General features: G+C 47.3%; 1 protein-coding gene across 2 annotated transcripts in view; it reads right to left on the reverse strand.

Moving 5' to 3' along the window:
* Positions 1-25,202, reverse strand: part of ZDHHC21 (zinc finger DHHC-type palmitoyltransferase 21) — a 110,799-nt gene that overhangs the window by 24,795 nt on the left and 60,802 nt on the right. For both annotated transcript variants that reach the window (XM_063914066.1, XM_063914067.1), the window contains exons 5-6: positions 23,353-23,491; positions 21,953-22,069 (exon numbers count right to left, since the gene is read on the reverse strand). In XM_063914066.1, coding sequence (XP_063770136.1) covers positions 21,953-22,069; positions 23,353-23,491 — 256 coding nt within the window. The remainder of the gene's footprint in view (positions 1-21,952; positions 22,070-23,352; positions 23,492-25,202) is intronic.

The raw sequence follows: 25,202 nt of genomic DNA on the forward strand, positions 1-25,202 counted from the left end.
TCGACCTAGAAACCCTGTCGACCTTCCATCCATGTCGACCTTGTGACTGTCGACCTATAGTGGTCGACCTAAACATTGTCGACCTAGACACTGTCGATCTTCAGACCGGATCCCGTTTCATGCATGCACAATCAGAAAAATCACCGGGAAATGAACGCTGCAATACATGGCTAATGATGACCGAATTTCTTTCCATTATTTATACCCCTTTTCCACTTGCTTAAAAAACACAGGTAAATGCACGGGGGCGCGCACTTACCCGTGTTTTTTGCAAGTGGAAAAGGATCCCCCCGCAAAAACCCGGATCAAGTGACCCGTGAATCCTACCCGGATATCTACCGGGGTAGGACACGGGAATGATCCGGGTAAGGTTGTAGTGTAAACAGGAGCCGTGTCCGCTCCCGTTTACACTGTATGGAAGGGCAGCGCTGAGAGATCATGTGATCTCCCAGCGCTGCCCCTGCCGCGTCACTAGTAGCGTCACCAACCCGGCAATATGCCGGGTTGGTGACTGCTGATGGGAAAGGGGGCTGAGCACGGGCCGCAGCCGGGTAGCACCTGTGTCAGGCTCCCGGCTGCGACCCGTGCTCATAGCTGGAAAAGGGGTATCACTACGAGTCTTCGTGCTTATTCCAGAATGCTCTAAATCAGGGGTTCTCAGGATCCCAAACAGATCATGTTTTCCAGGTCTCCTAGCAGGCACACAGGTGTTACTCACTGAAACATTTTAAAAGGACAACAGGTGGCGTTAATCACTTCACTTGTGATGCTGTGCGGAGACCTGGAAAACATGCACTGTTTATACATAGGTTGTCCTCTGTCAGCCATACTGTAAAATTAGGGGTCTTTTATTTCTCCTATAATACAATACTTATAATCACACATATTAAATATGGCACAATTTGTTTGCAAAGTAAACATTTAGAAAACACGCAAATGTTTTCAATGATGTACTAAATAAATATGCAGAAACAAGTCCAAATTAACATAAATCAGTTTTAAATAAACTCTCATTAATATAGACTATACACACACACACCTATCCAGACACACATTCTCTTTTTAGATTACATTTGATTTACTTGTAGCAATGATGACAACAAAGCACTGGGATCAGCATGGTACATCACACAGTGCTAGGACCATCAAAGCAGAGTTGCTGCAAGAAACAGACAACACAAGACTGGTATTTGCAGGTGTAAATTAAGTCAGCATAAAGCTCAAGATCTCTGAAGGGGTCAGATGAGCACAGCGCTGCTGCTCATTACTTTAGGATTAGCATTATGAAATGCCTACGTGGCACCTCCAGAACATGGGGCAACAGATAAAATGGAGAACAGCCAGATTGTATAATACAGGACATCATATGATGCTGGAAGGTAACTGTTAGAACAGACTGCAAGAAAAGTATTAGGAAGGTCTATATAAATCCCAATTCACTTCTAACAGGATGACTTAATTCTACCTGAGCTTTATGTTAACCATATTAACAGTAAATTACATACACTTAGCAGTTAAAAGAAGATAGCCTCATTAACCTGTCAGAGGCTAAGGGGCCCTACACACTCGGCGATGCACCGCCGAGGTGCCCGACGGCAGATATGGCCGACGAGCAACCCGGCGGCGGGGGGGCAGTGACGGGGGGAGTGAAGTTTCTTCACTCCCCCCGTCACCCGGCTGCATTGAAGTGCAGGCAAATATGGACGAGATCGTCCATATTGGCCTGCATGCACAGCCGACGGGAGATCAGCGATGAACGAGCGCGGGGCCGCGCATCGTTCATCGCTGGAGTCTCCACACTGAAAGATATGAACGAGTTCTCGTTCATTTATGAACGAGATCGTTCATAACTTTCAGAATATCGGCATGTGTGTAGGGCCTATAAGGGCCTAATTCAGATCTGATCGCAGCAGCACAATTGTTAGCTAATGGACAAATCCATGTGCACTGCAGGGGGGGCAGACAGAACATGTGCAGAGAGAGAGAGTTAGATGTGGGTGGGTTATTTTGTTTCCGTGCAGGGTAAATACTGGCTGCTTTATTTTTACACTGCAATTTAGATTTCAGTTTGAACACACCCCACCCAAATCTAACTCTCTCTGCACATGTTATATCTGCCCCCCTGCAGTGCACATGGTTTTGCCTACTAGCTAACAAATTTGCTGCTGCGATCAGATCTGAATTAGGCCCTAAGTAAAGCTAATTATTCAAGTAGTGAAGTTTCTAAAAAGGAAATGGGTGAGTAAGAAAATAACCATACTATTTACGATGAGTGGCATTGCTAGTATTCACTATTTTGGATAACCCTACGGCATACTTGCCTACCTGACCCCCTCCATGAGGGAGAAAATGCTCTGTCCCTGGACTTTCCTGGTAATGTATGATTGCCATCACCTGTGGTGAAACACCTTTCTTATCAATTAACTAGCTCACCGCAGGTGATGGCAATCATACATTACTAGGAAAGTCCAGGAATAGAACACTTTCTCCCTCATGGAGAGGGTCAGGTAGGCAAGTATGCCCTACGGATCATGTCACACCAGTGCTTAAATCTAGAGCACAAGTTCTCAAACTCGGTCCTCGGGACCCCACACAGTGCATGTTTTGCAGGTCTTCTCACAGAATCACAATTGAAATAATGAGCTCCACATATGGACCTTTAAAAATGTGTCAGTGAGTAATTAATACACCTGTGCACCTGCTGGGTTACCTGCAAAACATGCACTGTGTGGGGTCCTGAGGACAGAGTTTGAGAACCTCTGATCTTGAGTTATATTACTCAGAAACCAAACTTTTTAATTACTAAAGTAAATCTGTTTAAAATAAAATACTGGAGGACTCCCATCTGCCTTGCAGTCCTCTCCAGCAATGGAGGCTACTCTTTGCTATGTAGATACTTCGAGGATCAACTGCAGTGGGTGAGTTCTGTCCAACTGCAGGCACCTGTGCCATGGTCGCAGTTACTTCTGGAAAGGGGGTAGGTGGGCATGCGGCGCTATGGTTTCTGTGGAGCTGAACGTACCCGCGTGCCCTGACAGAGTTTCCCTGTTAGGGCATGCCGGCGCTGTGGTGAGGTGTGCTGGGAAGTGCGGTTTCGCACAGTGAAAAAAATAAGAATTTACTCACCGGTAATTCTATTTCTCGTAGTCCGTAGTGGATGCTGGGAACTCCGTGAGGACCATGGGGAATAGCGGGCTCCGAAGGAGGCTGGGCACTCTAGAAAGATCTTAGACTACCTGGTGTGCACTGGCTCCTCCCACTATGACCCTCCTCCAAGCCTCAGTTAGGTACTGTGCCCGGACGAGCGTACACAATAAGGAAGGATTTTGAATCCCGGGTAAGACTCATACCAGCCACACCAATCACACCGTACAACTCGTGATATGAAACACAGTTAACAGTATGAAACAATAGAGCCTCTCAACAGATGGCTCAACAATAACCCGATTTAGTTAACAATAACTATGTACAAGTATTGCAGATAAACCGCACTTGGGATGGGCGCCCAGCATCCACTACGGACTACGAGAAATAGAATTACCGGTGAGTAAATTCTTATTTTCTCTGACGTCCTAGTGGATGCTGGGAACTCCGTAAGGACCATGGAGATTATACCAAAGCTCCCAAACGGGCGGGAGAGTGCGGATGACTCTGCAGCACCGAATGAGAGAACTCCAGGTCCTCCTCAGCCAGGGTATCAAATTTGTAGAATTTTGCAAACGTGTTTGCCCCTGACCCAGTAGCTGCTCGGCAAAGTTGTAAAGCCGAGACCCCTCGGGCAGCCGCCCAAGATGAGCCCACCTTCCTTGTGGAATGGGCATTGACAGATTTTGGCTGTGGCAGGCCTGCCACAGTATGTGCAAGCTGAATTGTACTACAAATCCAACGAGCAATAGTCTGCTTAGAAGCAGGAGCACCCAGCTTGTTAGGTGCATATAGGATAAACAGCGAGTCAGATTTTCTGACTCTAGCCGTTCTGGAAACATATATTTTCAGTGCCCTGACAACGTCTAGCAACTTGGAGTCCTCCAAGTCCCTAGTAGCCGCAGGCACCACAATAGGCTGGTTCAGGTGAAACGCTGACACCACCTTTGGGAGAAACTGGGGACGAGTCCTCAATTCTGCCCTATCCATATGGAAAATCAAATAAGGGCTTTTACAAGACAAAGCCGCCAATTCTGATACTCGCCTGGCAGAAGCCAAGGCCAATAAAATAACCACCTTCCACGTGAGATATTTCAGATCCACGGTTTTTAGTGGTTCAAACCAATGTGATTTTAAGAAACTCAACACCACGTTGAGATCCCAAGGTGCCACAGGAGGCACAAACGGGGGCTGACTATGCAGCACTCCTTTTATAAATGTCTGAACTTCAGGTACTGAAGCTAGTTCTTTTTGAAAGAAAATCGACAGAGCCGAGATCTGTACCTTAATGGAACCCAATTTAAGGCCCATAGTCACTCCTGCTTGCAGGAAATGCAGAAATCGACCTAGTTGAAATTCCTCTGTTGGGGCCCTTTCGGCCTCACACCATGCAACAGATTTTCGCCATATGCGGTGATAATGAGTTGCTGTAACCTTTTTCCTGGCTTTAGTAAGCGTATGAATGACTTCCTCCGGAATGCCCTTTTCCTTCAGGATCCGGCGTTCAACCGCCATGCCGTCAAACGCAGCCGCGGTAAGTCTTGGAACAGACAGGGCCCCTGCTGCCGCAGGTCCTGTCTGAGTGGCAGAGGCCATGGGTCCTCTGATATAAATTCTTGAAGTTCTGGGTACCAAGCTCTTCTTGGCCATCCACGAGTATCGTTCTTACTCCTCGCCTTCTTATTATTCTCAGTACCTTTGGTATGAGAGGCAGAGGGGAGAACACATAAACCGACTGGTACACCCACGGTGTTACCAGAGCGTCCATAGCTATCGCCTGATGGTCCCTTGACCTGGTGCAATATCTTTTATAGCTTTTTGTTGAGGCGGGACGCCATCATGTCCACCTGTGGCCTTTCCCAATGGTGTACAATCCTATTGGAAGACTTCTGGAGGAAGTCCCCATTCTCCCGGGTGGAGGTCGTGTCTGTTGAGAAGATCTGCTTCCCAGTTGTCCACTCCGGGAATGAACACTGCTGACAGTGCTAACACATGATTTTCCGCCTATCGGAGAATCCTTGTGGCTTCTGCCATCGCCATCCTGCTTCTTGTGCCGCCCTGTTGGTTTACATGGGCGACTGCCGTGATGTTGTCTGATTGGATCAGTACCGGCTGGTTTTGAAGCAGAGGCCTTGCCGGCCTCAGGGCATTGTAAATGGCCCTCAGGTCCAGAATATTTATGTGTAGGGAAATAACCTGACTTGACCAAAGTCCCTGGAAGTTTCTTCCCTGTGTGACTGCCCCCCAGCCTCAAAGGCTGGAATCCATGGTCACTAGGACCTAGTCCTGTATGCCGAACCTGCGGCCCTCTTGAAGATGGGCACTCTGCAGCCACCACAGTAGAAATACCCTGGTCCTTGGAGACAGGGTTATCAGCCTATGCATCGGAAGATGCGATCCGGACCACTTGTCCAACAGGTCCCACTGAAAAGTTCTTGTATGGAACCTGCCTAATGGGATTGCTTCGTAGGAAGCTACCATTTTTCCCAGGACTCACGTGCAATGATGCACCGCTACCTATTTTGGCTTCAGGAGGTCTCTGACTAGAGATGACAACTCCTTGGCTTTCTCCTCCGGGAGAAACACTATTTCTGGTTTATGTCCAGAACCATCCCCAGGAACAGTAGACGTGTCAAAGGAACCAGCTGTGACTTTGGACTGTTTAGAATCCAACTATGCTGTTGTAGCACTTTCCAAAATAGTGCTACCCCGACTACCAACTGCTCCTTGGACCTCGCCCTTATAACGAGATTGTCCAAGTACGGGATAATTACAACTCCCTTTTTTCGAAGGAGTATCATCATTTCGGCCATTACCTTGATAAAACACCCTCGGTGCCATGTACAGTCCAAACGGCAGTGTCTGGACTTGGTAATGGTAATCCTGTACCACAAATCTGAGGTACTCCTGGCGAGGATGGTAAATGGGGACATGCAGGTAAGCATCCTTGATGTCCCGGGATACCATGTAATCCCCCTCGTCCAGGCTTGCAATAACCGCCCTGAGCGATTCCATCTTGAACTTGAATTTTTTTATGTATGTGTTCAAGGATTTTAAATATAAAATGGGTCCCACCGAACCATGCGGTTTCGGTACCCCAACCCGTGTGGAATAGTAACCCCGTCCTTGTTGAAGTAGGGGCACCTTGAGTATTACCTGCTGGGAATACCGCTTATTAATTGCCTCTAGCACAGCCTCCCTGCCTGAGGGAGTTGTCAGCAAGGCATATTTTAGGAAACGGCTGGGGGGAGACATCTCGAATTCCAGCTTGTACCCCTGAAATACTACTTGAAAGAAACAGGGATCCACCTGTGAGCGAGCCCACTAATTGCTGAAATTTTTGAGACGGCCCCCCACCGTACCTGGCTACACCTGTGGAGCACCCGCGTCATGGTGTGGACTCACAGGAGGCGGGGGAAGAATCTTGATTCTGGGAACAGGCTGACTGGTGCAGCTTTTTCCCTCTACCCTTGTCTCTGTACAGAAAGGAAGCGCCATTTGACCCACTTGCTTTTCTGAAGCCGAAAGGACTGTACCTTTGTCTGTGAGGAAACCTGAGGTAAAATTATTTCTTCCCAGCAGTTGCTGTGGATACGAGGTCCCAGAGACCATCCCCAAATAATTCCTCACCCTTATAAGGCTCTCTATGCGCTTTTTAAGTCAGCATCACCTGTCCAGTGACAGGTCTCTAATACCCTCCTGACAGAATGGACATTACATTTATTTTGGATGCCAGCCGGCAAAATATCCCTCTGTGCATTCCCCATATATAAGACGACGTCTTTAATATGTTTTTATGTTTGCCAACTAGTATCCCTGTTTGACAGGGTCACCGACCACGCTGCAGCAGCACTATCTGCAGGTCTCAGTCTAGTACCCGAGTGTGTAAATACAGACTTCAGGATAGCCTCCTGTTTTTTATCAACAGGTACCTATTAAAGTGGCCGTATCCTAAGACGGCAGTGCCACCTTTTTTGACAAACGTTTGAGCGCCTTATCCACCCTAGGGGATATCGCCCAGCGTAACTTATCCTCCTGGCGGGAAAGGGTACGCCATCAGTAACTTTTTATAAATTACCAGTTTCTTAACGGGGGAACCCACGCTTTTCACACACTTCATTTATTCATCTGATGGGGGAACAAAACACTGCCTGTTTTTTCTCCTCAAACCTAAAACCCATTTTTAGAGGTGCTTGGGTTAAAGTCAGAAATGTATAACACATTTTTTATTGCCGGGATCAAGTCACGGATGTTCCTAGTGGATTGTGTATATGTCTCCACCTTGTCGACACTGGAGTCAGACTCCGTGTCGACATCTGTGTCTGCCATCTGAGAGAGCGGGCGTTTTTGAGCCCCTGATGGCCTTTGAGACGCCTGGGCAGGCGCGGGCTGCGAAGCCGGCTGTCCCACAGCTGTTACGTCATCCACCCTTTTATGTAAGGAGTTGACACTGTCGGTTAATACCTTTCACCTATCCATCCACTCTGGTGTCGGCCCCACAGGGGGCGACATCACATATATCGGCCTCTGTTCCGTCACCATATAAGCCTCCTCATTCAACATGTCGACACAGCCGTACCGACACACCGCAGACACACAGGGAATGCTCAAAACGAGAACAGGACCCACAAAAGCCCTTTGGGGGGACAGAGTGAGAATATGCCAGCACACACCAGAGCGCTATATAATGCAGGGACTAACTGAGTTATGTCCCCTATAGCTGCTGTTTTTATATATAATGTATACTGCGCCTAAATTTAGTGCCCCCCCTCTCTTTATTAACCCTTTGTAGACTGCAGGGGAGAGCTAGGGAGCTTCCTTCCAGCGGAGCTGTGAGGGAAAATGGCGCCAGTGTGCTGAGGAGATAGGCTCCGCCCCTTTTCGCGGCCTATTCTCCCGTTTTTTATGGAATTCTGGCAGGGGTATTTACCTCATATATAGCCACTGGGGCTATATATTGAGGTATTTTAGCCAGCCAAGGTGTTTTTATTGCTGCCTCAGGGCACCCCCCCCAGCGCCCTGCACCCTCAGTGACCGGAGTGTGAAGTGTGTGAGAGGAGCAATGGCGCACAGCTGCAGTGCTGTGCGCTACCTTGGTGAAGACAGAGTCTTCATGCCGCCGATTTTCCGGACCATCTTCTTGCTTCTGGCTCTGTAAGGGGGACGGCGGCGCGGCTCCGGGACTGAACATCAAGGCTGGGCCTGCGGTCGATCCCTCTGGAGCTAATGGTGTCCAGTAGCCTAAGAAGCCCAAGCTGGCTGCAAGCAGGCGAGTTCGCTTCTTCTCCCCTTAGTCCCTCGCTGCAGTGAGCCTGTTGCCAGCAGGTCTCACTGAAAATAAAAAAATCTAAGACTATTACTTTCTAAGAGCTCAGGAGAGCCCCTAGTGTGCATCCAACCTCGGCCGGGCACGAAATCTAACTGAGGCTTGGAGGAGGGTCATAGTGGGAGGAGCCAGTGCACACCAGGTAGTCTAAGATCTTTCTAGAGTGCCCAGCCTCCTTCGGAGCCCGCTATTCCCCATGGTCCTCACGGAGTTCCCAGCATCCACTAGGACGTCAGAGAAAAAGAGTAAAGGTGCATACACACGGAGCGATATAACTGAGCGATTTTGACTATATAGTCAAAATCGCTCAGAAAGTTAGTGCATATCGCTCTGTGTGTACACAGCCAGCGATAGCGATGCGCGTCCCCGCCAGGTCGCTATCACTGCTAAAAATAGACTGTGCAGGCAAGTCAATTTTGGCTATGTCGCTGGAAAATAAAAAGCGTCCCCTTGCTTGAATGAGTTAGCCAAAATCGCCCATAGCCAAAATCGCTGGAAAAGTTAGTCAAAATCTCTGGTAAAGTTAGTCAAAATCTCCTACTGCCAGTTCAAGGGAAATCTCTCAGTCAAAATCTCTCATAGTCAAAATCTCTCCGTGTGTATGCACCTTAAGGAAGACTTTATGGCTAAAGCACAAAATTCAACAGCCTTGCAAAGACTCAATTAGCTGAATGGTTCTGTTGAAACCCAGGTTACCCAGGCAGAAAAACATTGCTTCAATTTGCTCTCATTCCACAAAAGCCAAGCAACAATTTCCTGCCACAGTAAGCAATTACGTATGCAGAGGGAACCTCTCCTATAACTGAATCTACCCTGTAGAAGCCCCAGCATGCTTAAGTAACATGACAATAAAATCAGTAGGACCACCAAGATTTGATAGTAAAAGGAAATATTCAACAATATTTTCATATCTAATTTACTTAACATATGCTATTTACATAACAAACAATTCATGATAATCCTTTAAAATTAGGCTACAGATTAGTCTGCTTGAAGGATGTAGCCCATCTGAAACATCTGGTAGCATTATGAGGGAAGGAGGACATGTTTAACTGTTTGAAATAAGATTACCAGATCCATGCTATACAAATGTCTGGGTAATTTCTAATTACTTTATATGGGTCACTGATAATCTGCTTCTGTAGGCTGCACACAGCTGCATAAAATGAGAAGGCATCATTGCTAAAATCATGATCAAATTACCTAGACAGAGGGAGATTTACTCTGCCTCATGTACATGTATAAACTGATCAAAAAGAGATAAAACTAGGAAATCCTTGAATGGTGGGTGGCAAAATTAGGGTGGCAATGTGCAAATGTAGTTGTTTTTCAGTAAAACTGTGCTAACACCACATTTTTTTACTTCATTATGCCTGGAGCATGCCTGCTTTGTGGGATTTAGGGGGTGAACAGCCCAACTTCCTAAAGAGTTAATGGACCCGTTTCTCCGCTGACAGGACACTGAGCTCCTAAGGGAGTCATTCGCAAGCCCCATCACGGCGAGCGCACCCTCCCACAGCACGCCGCCATCCCTAACAGAGCCAGCAGAAAGAAGAGTGGTGAGTAGAACGCCGACGTCCCGGTTAGCGGGTCGTCGGCGGTAATGACGGCACAAGGCTAGGAGCACCGCTCCAGACTTCAGTAACATGCTTAGGTGTGTATCCGCGGTGTGGGAGTGAGCTGAAGTCACAAACACTACCCACACTGGCGCTATCGCTTACAGGGGTTTTAACCCACTGTTAAGCACATGAAATACCTCGAGCCAGTATTAAAAAAACGGGAAGACCGCACCATTAAGGGGGCGGGGCTTCACTATGAGCGGATCCAGCAGCTCACCAGCGCCTTTTTCCCTCTGCAGATCTCACTCAACAGTCTCACAGGAACGCACAGCACCTCCTTCAAGACTCTAGTTTACCTCAGCGGTACCAGGGGGTTATAGCAAAGGGGGGGCGCAATAATGGTATACTAAGCCCCTATTAAGGGTACTTAGTTTGCGACCTGGTTAAGTCTTTTATTGGCCATAGGGGTGCGTTGTGGCTGGCTCCATCATACTCTGTCTCCCTAGAGGGCTCTGGGTGGGTTAACAATACCCTCTTCTCTACTGTGTGGCTGTGTTTTTACTTGTCAAAAGAGTGTGTCCCCTGCACTGCAGAGTGCTTCTCATCCCCAGGGGGATCTATACAGTGTACACAAGATAGTACACCTTCTCAGGTTAGTGGGTCGGAACCAGTGTGGTTAGATTCACTGAAAGGGATGATCACAAACATTTCTCATAATTTGTCCAAAACTGAGAAAGAGACGCAATACTTAAGACAGTCTATGAATGAGCTAATGAATAGAGATTCAGTGCCCATACCAGTGTCTCAGATCCCTGCCATTTGTCCACAAAAACGTACGCTGGCACAAATCCTGCATACTGACACCTATGATGATGACACTGACGCAGATGACGGTGATGTGGATTTAGGTGGGGGGGATGCAGCTCTATCACAGGGAATACAGGCCCTAATAGAGGCTATTAGGGAGGTCCTGCACATTCCTGATACAGTGATAGAGGACACTGAGGAATCTCATTTCAATATAAAAAAGAAATCCTCTGCAACCTTCCCTGCACCTAGAGTTAAATTCTATATTTGAAGAAACTTTGCTCTCTCCTGACAAGTTTCAGATCTCTAAATGGTTAATAGCATCTTTCCCTTTTCCCCAATTGTTGATGCCTCAATTTCTAGGTTGTCCCGTAAGATAATCTTACCAGTCCCAGGTGCAGCCTCCTTAAAGGACATGGCTGACCGCAAGATTGAGACCACTCTCAAATCTCTGTACACGGCTGTGGGGGTGGCCGAGAGACCCACTATAGCTTGCGCTTGGAACTCTAGGGTCATTTCCAAATGGTCAGGTCCTCTAATTGAGGACTTACAAAGGGGGGAGATAGTTTTACTCCTACGACATGTACAGGACTCAGCTAATTTTATGAATGAAGCCCTAAAAGAGATTGGCTTACTCCATGCCCGCTCCATGGCCATGGCTGTGTCGGCACGTCGGGGCTTATGGATAAGTCAGTGGAATGCGGATGCGGATTCCAGAAAGGGAGTGGAGAGCCTACCATTCAAAGGTGACGCCATCTTTGGAGATGAACTGGATGCGTGGATATCCAAGGCTACGGCGGGCAAGTCTACATACCTCCCGTCTGTAGCACCCCCAGCTAGGAAAACCTACTCTGCTCCAACTCTGCAATCTTTTCGAACACCAAAGATCAAAGGTAAATTCAAGGGTTTTTCTGCTTCCTCCAAAGGTAATAGCGGTAAACCCAGAAAACCTGCTCCTGCAGGTTCACAGGAACAGACCTCCGGCTCTGCTTCCTCAAAGCCTTCGGCATGACGGTGGACCGCACTGCATGGAAGACAGGCAGGTGGGTGCCCGCTTGAGATATTTCACTCACATATGGGCATCATCAGGCCTAGATCCCTGGGTCAAAGATCTTATCACCCAGGGCTACAGAATGGAGTTTCAGGCACTCCCACCTCACAGATTCTTCAAATCAGGCTTACCAGCTTCTCCAGAAGCAAGTCTAACTCTACAAGCAGCCATACAAAAACTGGTACAGACTCCGGTCATTGTTCCAGTTCCACCTTACCTACAGAACAAAGGTTACTATTCCAACCGGTTTGTGGTTCCGAAACTGGACGGTTTGGTAAGGCCCATTTTAAACCTCAGATCCCTGAACCCGTACTTACAGGTATTCAAATTCAAGACGGAGTCTCTGAGAGCGGTGACCTCCCGTCTGGAGGAAGGGGAATTCTTGATATCTCTGGATATCAAGGATACGTATCTTCACATCCCGATCTGGCCGCCTCACCAGGCTTGCATTACAGGACTGTCACTTCCAGTTCCAGGCCCTGCCATTTGGCCTCTTAACAGCACCATGGGTATTCACCAAGGTCATGGCAGAGATGATGTTCCTCCTACGCAAACAGGGAGTGAACATAATTCCGTACCTGGACGACCTGCTGATAAAAGCATCATCCAGGGAGAAGCTGCTGGACAGTATTTCAATTTCGACTCAACTGCTCCAGGATTACGGGTGGATTCTACCAAAATCTCACCTGAAACAGACAAGGAAACTTCTGTTTCTGGGCATGATACTGGACACAGAAGCAATGAGAGTTTTCCTTCCACTGGTAATTCAGTCGATGGTGTGGGAGGTTCTACAACCTCCCTGGATATCGGTGCACCTGTGCATTCGTCTTCTAGGGAAGATGGTAGCGGCTTACGAGGCGCTGCAGTACGGAACGTTTCACGCAAGGCCCTTCCAACTGGATCTGTTGGACAAATGGTCCAGATCGCATCTACACATGCACCAGAGGTTACGCTTGTCGCCAAAAGCCAGGATTTCTCTTCTGTGGTGGCTTCAGACTCCTCACCTCAGAGAAGGCAGAAGGTTTGGGATTCAAAATTGGATTCTTCTAACCACAGACACAAGCCTCTGAGGCTGGGGGGAGCAGTCACCAGGGGGCAACACTTCCAAGGAAGATGGACAAGTCAGGAAGCCACTCTTCCAATCAACATTCTGGAACTAAGGGCCATATAAAAACGCCCTTCTGCAGGCTTCACATCTTCTTCAAGATCAAGCCATTCAGGTTCTGCGGACAATGTGACGGCGGTGACGTACATAAACCGACAAGGCGGAACGAAGAGCAGAGCAGCGATGTCAGAGGTAACAAGGATTCTCCTCTGAACGGAAAGACCATCTTCATTCAGGGAGTGTACAACTGGGAAGCAGACTTCCTCAGCAGACACGATCTCCATCCAGGAGAGTGGGACCTTCACCCGGAGGTGTTCGGGTGCTTGACAAGTCGGTGGGGACTTCCACAGATCGACATGATGGCCTCTCGTCTCAACACGAAACTCCAGCGGTATTGTTCAAGGTCGAGAGATCCACAGGCGGTGGCAGTAGACGCTCTGCTGACTCCGTGGGTCTATCAGAGGGTGTACGTGTTTCCACCACTTCCATTGATCCCAAGGATTCTCAAAAGAACAAAAAGGGAAAAGGTACAAGCAATTCTCATTGCTCTGGATTGGCCAAGAAGGGCTTGGTACGAGGACCTACTGGAGATGCTCCTGGAGGGTCCATGGCCTCTACCTCTTCAGGAGGAACTTCTGCAACAGGGGCCGTTCATCTATCAAGACTTACCGCAGCTACATTTGACGGCATGGAAGTTGAGCATCAAATTCTAGCCCGGAAAGGCATTCCGGACAAGGTTTTTCCTACCTTGATCCAGGCCAGGAAGGGAGCAACATCTAAACATTACCACCGGATTTGGAGAAAATATATTTCTTGGTGTGAACTCAGGAAATTCCTTGCAGAGGAATTTCGCATGGGACGTTGTCTGCTCTTTCTGCAGTCAGGTGTGGATGCGGGCCTACGCCTGGGCTCCTAAAAAGTCCAGATTTCGGCCTTGTCCACATTCTTCCAGAAACAATTGGCTTCTCTCCCTGAGGTTCAGACGTTCTTAAAAGGGGTTCTGCACATTCAACCGCCCTTTGTGCCTCCCACGGCACCTTGGGATCTCAACGTGGTGTTGCAGTTCCTGCAATCTGAATGGTTTGAGCCTTTACAGGACGTTGATACTGTTGGCCTTGGCTTCTGCAAGACGTTTGTCGAAATTGGGGGCGTTGTCTCACAAAAGCCCCTATTTGGTTTTTCATAAGGATCGAGCTGAACTCAGAATTCGTCAGCAATTTTTTCCTAAGGTGGTGTCTTGTCTGCGTTTCATATCAACCAACCTATTGTGGTTCCGGTGGTTACCGACACCTCTGCTACTTCAAAGTCTTGGATGTTGTGAGGGCTTTGAAGATCTATGTGAAGCGGACAGCTCGTCACAGAAAATCGGACTCGCTGTTTGTTCTCTATGATCCCAATAAAATTGGGTGTCCTGCCTCAAAGCAGACAATTGCATGCTGGATCAGGCTTACTATCAAGCATGCTTACGCTACAGTAGGTTTGCCGGTTATTAACTCTGTTCACGCCCACTCTACTCGGTCGGTGGGTTCTTCCTGGGTGGCTGCCCCCCGTCTCAGCTTTACAGCTCTGCCGAGCAGCTACTTGGTCAGGTTTGAACAAGTTTGCCAAGTTCTACAAGTTCGATACTTTGGACTCTGATGACCTTCAGTTTGGTCAATCAGTTCTGCAGGATCCTCAGCACTCTCCCACCCGATTTGGGAGCTTTGGTACATCCCTATGGTACTAATGTGGACACCAGTATCCTCTAGGATGTAAGAGAAAATAAGAATTTACTCACCGGTAATTCTATTTCTCGTAGTCCGTAGTGGATGCTGGGAACTCCGTAAGGACCATGGGGAATAGACGGGCTCCGCAGGAGACTGGGCACTCTAAAAAAAAGATTAGGTACTATCTGGTGTGCACTGGCTCCTCCCTCTATGCCCCTCCTCCAGACCTCAGTTAGGGAAACTGTGCCCAGAAGAGCTGACATTACAAGGAAAGGAAATTTTTAATCCAGGGTAAGACCCATACCAGCCACACCGTACAACTTGTGATAACCTTACCCAGTTAACAGTATGAACAACAACTGAGCCTCACTCAACGGATGGCTCATAACAATAACCCTTATTTAAGCAATAACTATATACACGTATTGCAGAGAGTCCGCACTTGGGACGGGCGCCCAGCATCCACTACGGACTACGAGAAATAGAATTACCGGTGAGTAAATTCTTATTTTCTCTGACGCCCTAGTGGATGCTGGGAACTCCGTAAGGACCATGGGGATTATACCAAAGCTCCCAAACGGGCGGGAGAGTGCGGATGACTCTGCAGCACCGAATGAGCAAACACAAGGTCCTCCTCAGCCAGGGTATCAAACTTGTAGAACTTTGCAAATGTGTTTGAACCCGACCAAGTAGCAGCTCGGCAAAGCTGTAATGCAGAGACCCCTCGGGCAGCCGCCCAAGAAGAGCCCACCTTCCTTGTGGAATGGGCTTTTACCGATTTTGGATGCGGCAATCCAGCCGCAGAATGAGCCTGCTGAATCGTGCTACAGATCCAGCGAGCAATAGTTTGCTTTGAAGCAGGAGCACCCAGCTTGTTGGGTGCATGCAAGATAAACAGCGAGTCAGTCTTCCTGACTCCAGTTGTTCTGGAAACATATATTTTCAAAGCCCTGACTACGTCCAGCAACTTGGAGTCCTCCAAGTCCAGAGTAGCCGCAGGCACCACAATAGGTTGGTTCAAATGAAACGATGACACCACCTTTGGGAGAAATTGGGGACGAGTCCTCAATTCTGCCCTGTCCATATGGAAGATCAGATAAGGGCTTTTACATGACAAAGCAGCCAATTCCGACACACGCCTAGCCGATGCTAAGGCCAACAGCATGACCACTTTCCACGTGAGATACTTTAGTTCTACGGTCTTAAGTGGCTCAAACCAGTGGGATTTCAGGAAATCCAACACAACGTTAAGATCCCAGGGTGCCACTGGTGGCACAAAAGGGGGCTGAATATGCAGCACTCCCTTAACAAATGTCTGAACCTCAGGCAGTGAAGCCAGTTCTTTTTGAAAGAAAATGGATAGGGCCGAAATCTGGACCTTTATGGACCCCAATTTTAGGCCCATAGTCACCCCTGACTGTAGAAAGTGCAGGAATCGACCCAGCTGGAATTCCTCTGTAGGGGCCTTCCTGGCCTCACACCAAGCAACATACTTCCGCCATATACGGTGATAATGTTTTGCTGTCACGTCTTTCCTAGCTTTTATCAACGTAGGAATAACTTCATCCGGAATGCCTTTTTCCGCTAGGATCCGGCGTTCAACCGCCATGCCGTCAAACGCAGCCGCGGTAAGTCTTGGAACAGACAGGGCCCTTGTTGCAGCAAGTCCTGTCTGAGAGGCAGAGGCCATGGGTCCTCTGTGCGCATTTCTTGTAGTTCCGGGTACCAAGTCCTTCTTGGCCAGTCCGGAACAATGAGTATTGTTCTTATTCCTCTCTTTCTTACTATTCTCAGTACTTTTGGTATGAGAGGAAGAGGAGGAAACACATATACCGACTGGTACACCCACGGTGTCACTATGGCGTCCACAGCTATCGCCTGAGGGTCCCTTGACCTGGCGCAATATCTTTTTAGCTTTTTGTTGAGGCGGGACGCCATCATGTCCACCTGTGGCAGTTCCCATCGGTTTGCAATCAGTTGGAAGACTTCCTGATGAAGTCCCCACTCTCCCGGGTGGAGGTCGTGTCTGCTGAGGAAGTCTGCTTCCCAGTTGTCCACTTCCTGAATGAACACTGCCGACAGTGCTTGCATGTGATTCTCCGCCCATCAAAGAATCTTTGTGGCTTCCGCCATTGCCATCCTGCTTCTTGTGCCGCCCTGGCGGTTTACATGGGAGACCGCCGTGATGTTGTCTGACTGAATCAGCACTGGCCGGTTTCGAAGCAAGGGCTCTGCTTGACTCAGGGCGTTGTAAATGGCCCTTAATTCCAGTATATTTATGTGTAGAGAAGTCTCCAGACTTGACCACAGCCCTTGGAAGTTTCTTCCCTGAGTGACTGCCCCCCACCCTCGGAGGCTTGCATCCGTGGTCACCAGGACCCAGTCCTGTATGCCGAACCTGTGGCCCTCGAGAAGGTGAGCACTCTGCAGCCACCACAGAAGAGACACCCTGGCCCTGGGGGACAGGGTGATCAGCCGCTGCATCTGAAGATGCGATCCGGACCACTTGTCCAACAGATCCCACTGAAAGATCCTTGCATGGAACCTGCCGAAGGGAATGGCTTCGTATGAAGCCACCATCTTTCCCAGGACTCGCGTGCAGTGATGCACCGATACCTGTTTTGGTTTCAGGAGGTCCCTGACCAGAGATGCTAATTCCTGGGCCTTCTCCACCGGGAGAAACACCTTCTTCTGTTCTGTGTCCAGAATCATGCCCAGGAAAAGCAGAAGCATCGTAGGAATCAGCTGCGACTTTGGAACATTCAGAATCCAGCTGTGCTGTAGTAACACTTCCTGAGAGAGTGTTATGCTGATCAACAACTGCTCCCTGGACCTCGCCTTTATGAGGAGATCGTCCAAGTACGGGATAATTATAACTCCCTTCTGCCGAAGGAGTATCATCATTTCGGCCATTACCTTGGTAAATATTCCTATGTGCCGTGGACAGGCCAAACGGCAACGTCTGGAACTGGTAATGACAGTCCTGTACCACAAATCTGAGGTACTCCTGGTGAGGTGGGTAAATGGGGACATGCAAGTAAGCATCTTTAATGTCCAGCGACACCATAAAATCCCCCTCTTCCAGGCTTGCAATAACCGTTCTGAGCGATTCCATTTTGAACTTGAATTTCTTTATATAAGTGTTCAAGGACTTTAGATTCAGAATGGGTCTCACCGAACCGTCCGGTTTTGGTACCACAAACATTGTGGAATAGTAACCCCTTCCCTGTTGAAGGAGGGGGACCCTGACAATCACTTGCTGGAGGTACAGCTTGTGAATTGCCGCCAGCACTACCTCCCTTTCCATGGGGGAAGCTGGCAAGGCTGATTTGAGGTAATAGCGGGGGGGAGTCGCTTCGAATTCCAGCTTGTATCCCTGAGATACAATTTGTATAGCCCAGAGATCCACCTGTGAACGAATCCACTGGCTGCTGAAGTTTCGGAGACGCGCCCCCACCGCACCTGGCTCCGCCTGTGGAGCCCCAACGTCATGCGGTGGACTTCGTGGAAGCAGGGGAGGACTTTTGTTCCTGGGAACTTGCTGCATGGTGCAGCTTCTTACCTCTACCCCTGCCTCTGGCAAGAAAGGAAGCACCCCTGACCCTCTTGCCTTTTTGGGAACGAAAGGACTGCATTTGATAATATGGTGCTTTCTTAGGCTGTGAGGAAACCTGAGGAAAGAAAGTGGACTTTCCAGCTGTCGCTGTAGACACGAGGTCCGACAGACCGTCCCCAAACAACTCCTCACCCTTATAAGGCAAAACCTCCATGTGTTTTTTAGAATCAGCATCTCCTGTCCATTGCCGAGTCCATAAGACCCTCCTGGCAGAAATGGACATAGCATTAATTCTAGAGCCCAGCAGGCAAATGTCCCTCTGAGCATCTCGCATATATAAGACGACGTCTTTGATATGGCCCAGCGTTAGCAAAACAGTATCTCTGTCGAGGGAATCTATGTCGTCTAACAGAGTATCTGTCCACGCTGCTACAGCACTACACATCCAGGCTGAAGCAATAGCAGGTCTCACTAGAGTACCAGAGTGTGTATACACAGACTTCAGGATAGCTTCCTGCTTTCTATCCGCAGGCTCCTTTAAGGCGGCCGTATCCTGAGATGGCAGGGCCACCTTTTTAGATAAGCGTGTCAGCGCCTTGTCCACCCTAGGGGATGTTTCCCAACGTAACCTGTCCGTTGGCGGGAAAGGGTACGCCATCAGTAACCTCTTAGAAATCACTAATTTCTTATCAGGGGAACTCCACGCTTCTTCACACAATTCATTTAATTCATCAGATGGGGGAAAAGTCACTGGCTGCTTTTTCTCCCCAAACATATAAACCCTCTTGGTATTAACCGGGTTACTCTCAGAAATGTGTAATACATCTTTCATTGCAATAATCATGTATCGGATGGCCTTGGTCATTTTAGACTGTAAATGTGCCTCATCATCGTCGACACTGGAGTCGGACTCCGTGTCGGCATCTGTGTCAACCATCTGAGATAGAGGGCGTTTATGAGCCCCTGACGGCTTCTGAGACGCCTGGGCAGGCGCGGGCTGAGACCCCGGCTGTCCCAAGGCTGCAGCGTCATCAAACCTTTTATGTAAGGAGTTTACATTGTCATTTAAGACCTTCCACATATCCATCCAATCAGGTGTCGGCCCCGACGGGGCCGATACCACACTTATCTGCCCTTGCTCCGCCTCCACATAACCTTCCTCATCAAACATGTCGACACAGCCGTACCGACACACCGCACACACACAGGGAATACTCAGACTGAGGACAGGACCCCACAAAGTCCTTTGGGGAGACAGAGAGAGAGTATGCCAGCACACACCACAGCGCTATATAACACAGGGATTTTCACTGCTAATAAGTGATTTTTCCAATAGCTGCTTTTTTGTATTGATTTGCGCCTAAATTTATGTGCCCCCCCTCTCTCTTTTTAACCCGTCTTGTACCTGGATACTGCAGGGGAGAGCCTGGGGAGCTGCTTCCAGCGGAGCTGTGAAGGGAAAATGGCGCTGGTGTGCTGAGGAAGAAGGTCCCGCCCCCTCAGTGGCGGGCTTCTGTCCCGCATTTCATGTAAAAAATGGCGGGGGTTTTTACATATATACAGCGCTAGACTGTATATATGTATGTTTTTGTGCCAAAGGTACCTCAATTGCAGCCCAGGGCGCCCCCCCCCAGCGCCCTGCACCCTACAGTGACCGGAGTGTGTAAGTGTGCTGGGAGCAATGGCGCACAGCTGCGGTGCTGTGCGCTACCTTAATGAAGACAGGAGTCTTCAGCCGCCGATTTCGTCGTCTTCCAGCTTCTGTTCTTCTGGCTCTAAAAGGGGGACGGCGGCGCGGCTCCGGGAACGGACGATCGAGGACAGGTGCCTGTGTTCGAACCCTCTGGAGCTAATGGTGTCCAGTAGCCTAAGAAGCACAAGCTAGCTGCAAGCAGGTAGGTTTGCTTCTCTCCCCTTAGTCCCGTTCCACGTAGCAGTGAGTCTGTTGCCAGCTGAAGCTCACTGAAAATAAAAAACCTAATAAATACTTTCTTTTCTAGTAAGCTCAGGAGAGCCCACTAGGAGCACCCAGCTCTGGCCGGGCACAGATTCTAACGGAGGTCTGGAGGAGGGGCATAGAGGGAGGAGCCAGTGCACACCAGATAGTACCTAATCTTTTTTTTTTTTTAGAGGGCCAGTCTCCTGCGGAGCCCGTCTATTCCCCATGGTCCTTACGAAGTTCCCAGCATCCACTAGGACGTCAGAGAAAATAGGATTTTAATTACCTACCGGTAAATCCTTTTCTCGTAGTCTGTAAAGGATACTGGGCGACTGCCCAGTGCTTCGTGTTTTCCTGCACTGTTACTTACGTTAAGTATTGTGACTGGTTCAGACATTGCTGTTCCTGTTCAAGTTTGCTTAGCATGGCTTTCCTCTTGTTTGGTGTGTGCTGGTTAGAATCTCACCACTGTTCTGTTAAATCCTTTTCTCAGGGTATGTCTGTCTCCTCGGGCACAGTTTCTAGACTGAGTCTGGTAGGAGGGGCATGGAGGGAGGAGCCAGCCCACACTATTAATTTCTTAAAGTGCCCAAGGCTTCTAGTGGACCCGTCTATACACCATGGAACTAATGTGGACCCCAGTATCCTCTATGGACTATGAGAAAAGGGTTTACCGGTAGGTAATTAAAATCCTATTTTCTCTACAGTACAGTGATTTATAGATCCCTCTGGCTATATGCCTTGTTTAATTAATGGGTTGTAAAACTGCACTCATTCATATTGATCATGATGATAAATTAAAACTATAGTAGTTGGTGACATTCTGTCACTCAGTGATTATAACACTAAGTCGATGTAAATATGACTTATGTATGCACCCAAGGAATGGAGAAAATCTATTGTTAGGAAAACATTATTACTGAAATATTATGACATATCAGGAGCAGATTTGTTAACTTTAAATTGATTTGCTTTCAAATCCAAAACATTCTCTTTTTAGAAATATATATTATCAGAAAATAATTGGATGCCTCCCTGATGTTATTCCATGATGATATGTACATGCCTTTATTTCTCAGCATTAAGGACACCATTCATCCTGACTAAATCCCCAAAACCCAAAAGTCCTGTCATCGCAAAGGACAGCTCTTATTGGGAGAGCTGTCCTTTGCAATACTAATCGCATATGTTAGTACATAGTATAGATGCGGTAAGTGGCATCACGGAAGAGATGCTTAGTTCATCCACCCATATGCTGTTACATTTTCAGAGATACTGTAGAAAATGAAAAGAAAACCAGCATTTCAGTAAGACTACGGACCAATGCTGGAAAGTGTATTAGGTGTGTTCCTTTAGAGTGTACCATGCACAAGTGTACCTATACAGTCCACAGAAGTGTTATTTTACTCTTTAGAGCAGGCATTCCCAACCTCGGTCCTCAAAGCAAACTAACAGTCCAGGTTTTAGCACTATCCATGCTTGAGCACAGGTGATTTAATTAGTACCTCCATTATTTACACTTATCCAGGATTCAGCACAGATGGTTATCACTAAAACCTGCACCATTAGTGTGCCTTGAGGACCGAAGTTGGGAACGCCTGCTTTAGAGGATCATAAAAAAAATAATGACTTAAAATATAATATATGCAATACAGTGGTGCAAAATAAATGCAAATAAAATAAAAAATGTTACATTTTTCAGGCACTTGTTGGTAAGATAGAAAGATAAAATAAGAAAACTTCCTAAAACAATACTTACCGTTAATATGCCAACAACCTGTGTGTAGAACAAACTGCACATGCCTCCAAACATGATAATAGCCATAAATGTGGATATCCTGAGCAATGCCAGTTCATGTCTATAGACAAAAACATCCTGCGAGGAACAAAACCAAAATAATGCATACAATATAAGATATAAAGCACCATCAGATCTCACACAAACAGGATTACATTTTTTTTTATTTTATTTTTTAAACAAAGTGTCTAACCCACATTCCTATATAGCAGGGATGGGGAACATTCTGCCCTCCAGCTGTTGTGGAACTACACATACCAGCTGCCTTGCTACAGTTTTGCTATTTGGCCATTGTAAAACTGTTGCAGGGTGTGCTGGTATGTGTAGTTCAACATCAGCTGGGGGACCGAAGGTTCCCCATCCCTGCTATATAGCCTATTAAACTCTGGACCTGATTCAATGTTGTATGCAACCCTGACAACCATCGCATTTCCTACGGTGTACTATACACCAATGAACCAGGCCTTTTGTCAATAGTCCAAAAATAAATAATCTCAGCAAACAGACTGGTGCACACATTTTCTGACAGGTGTTTGCTTTGCATTCATTTCTGTATTATCTGCAATGGTCACGTGCTGGATTTATAGATTCTGCTCTCAGTGATAGCCCATAACAAGGAAGAATTAATTATAGGGTATTCCGACCGCCGGGATCCCGTCCGGCGGGATCTCATACTGATTCCAATTATAGAGAGGCCAGGTGAAACTTTCTGAGACAGTGCCTCACTCATCTGATAAATTGCTGGGATTAGCACAGGCATGCATCAGTAAATGATGAAGTGAAATCAGCACAGTCATCCTACATTCCACTTTTTCTCAGTCTTGTGTCAAATATACAGTCTAAATATTTTCTGGAAGTTACACACATGTTGTAAGGTTACTGTTCAATGATTATAATGATCTACAAATTCATATGCATGCAAGGTTAAACATACAGGGGGTAATTAAGATCTAATTAAGATCAAATTTGTTAGTTAATGGTTAAAACCATGTGCACTGCAGGTGGGGCAGATATAACATGTGCAGAGATAGTTAGATTTGGGTGGGTTATATTATTTCTGTGCAGGGTAAATAGTGGCTGCTTTATTGTTACACTGCAATTTAGATTTCAGATTGAACACACCCCACCCAAAACTAACTCTCTCTGCACATGTTATATCTGCCCCCCCCTGCAGTGCACATGGTTTTCACTAACTGCTAACAAATTTGCTGCTGCGATCAGATCTGAATTAGGCCCACAGCTTAAGCTATTTATTCACATATAATAGACAAAGTGACACAGAAACAAACATTTATAAAAATATACACAAATTTAAAGAAAAACACAGCATAACTACACATAAGGGGAAAACAAATACTCACCCAGGTGATGGTTTTCAATGGTAAGAAGTAGTAATAGTGGCAGAAATCTAGAATGAGAGTGTAACCACTGAGGAGTTGAGTGTAGAAGCAAAGCTGGAGAAACAACCAGTGATTATCTTCCCCAACACAGTTGTTTATCCTGTGAAATAATGAAAGGATTGAAAACGTAAAAAGCTTGGAAGTGTTCACTCTACTCACATTTCTTCTAATAGACCGCTAAGTGCTCCAGAGCGTCCTCCCTGCATCTTTCTATTGCTGTATGTCTTGTCTTAAGCCCTCAGAGCTGCTGTAACCACACCTATCACGTATGTAATGTCCACCACTAATACGTTACAGAACTGATTTATTATAATGGAGTCACACTAACAGCTTCACTTTGCCTGAGCGAGTTGTTTATTTTAAAAAAAAAAAAAAAAATGGGGAGTTTAATACCTACCGGTAAGTCCTTTTCTCGTAGTCCGTAGTGGATACTGGGAAACGTAGTTAACCATGGGGTATAGATCGGGTCCAATGGAGCCTGGCACTTTAAGAAATCATTAGTGTGTGCTGGCTCCTCCCCTCTATGTCCCTCCAAGCAGACTCAGTCTAGGAAAACTGTGCCCGAAGAGACGGACAGACTTGGAGAGCAGGATATATACACAAAAAGCGGTGAGGTAACGAACCAACACATAACAACAAGACAGCAGAGCTAACCAAACAGATGAAAGCAGGAGGACAGCCACAGTCGACCCAACCTAGACCACTTACAACCAGGTAAGCAGGAAACGAAGCACTGAGGCTGGCGTCCAGTATCCACTACGGACTACGAGAAAAGGAATTACTGGTAGGTATTAAATTCCCCTTTTCTCTAACGTCCTAGTGGATACTGGGAAATGTAGTTAACCATGGGGACGTCCCAAAGCTCCCAGAACGGGTGGGAGAGTGCTGAGGCCCCTGCAAAACCGCCTGACCAAACTGAAGCCAAAGAGCAATGGACTGCTTGGAAGCAGGACGACCAATATTGATAGCATCATAAAGGACAAAAGGCAAGTCAGACTTCTTGTGACGGGCAGTCCTCTTGACGTAAGTTTTCAAAGCACTCACCACAACCAAGGACTTTGGAGTAACCGAAGAGTCGGACAACGCAGGAACCAAAATTGGTTGTTTTACATGAAAAGCCGACACTACCTTCGGCAAAACTGTGGGCGAGTCCTGACTTTCGCCCTATCCCCGTGAAAAATCAAGTACGGGCTCTTATAGGATAAGGCCCACAATTCTAATACACATCCTGCAGAAGCTAAAAGTCAACAACATGACTGTCTTCCACGTCAGATATTTCAAGTTAACCCTATGCAAGGGTTCAAACCAGTCCGACTGGAGAAAGGTCAAGACCACATTGAGATCCCACGGAGACGTGGGAGGGACAAAAGGGTGGCTGTATATGAAGACCCCCTTTAAGAAAATCTGTACTTCTTGTAGTATCGCTAGATGCTTCTGGAAGAAGACCGAAAGAGCCGAAATCTGAACTTTGAGGGAACCTAACCTTAGAGCCTTATCCACACCTGTTTGTAGGAAAAACAGAAAACTGCTAAGTCGAAATTCCGCAGAAGGATATTTTCTATTCTTACACCACGAGACATATTTCTTCCAGATACGTTGGTAATGTTTTAACGTGAACACCTTACGGGCCTGGACCATAGTGGAAATAACCTTGGATGGGAAACCTTTTCTAGTTAAGAACTCCCTCTCACTTCCAAGCTGTCAAACATAGCCGCAGTAAGTCTGTATAGACTAATGGTCCTTGTTGAAGAAGGTCCTTGAAGAGCATCAGAAGCCAGGGTTCCTTCATAGACATGGTCAGGAGGCCAGCA

This window comes from Pseudophryne corroboree, chromosome 1 (assembly GCF_028390025.1).
Source record: "Pseudophryne corroboree isolate aPseCor3 chromosome 1, aPseCor3.hap2, whole genome shotgun sequence".
Classification (NCBI taxonomy): domain Eukaryota; kingdom Metazoa; phylum Chordata; class Amphibia; order Anura; family Myobatrachidae; genus Pseudophryne; species Pseudophryne corroboree.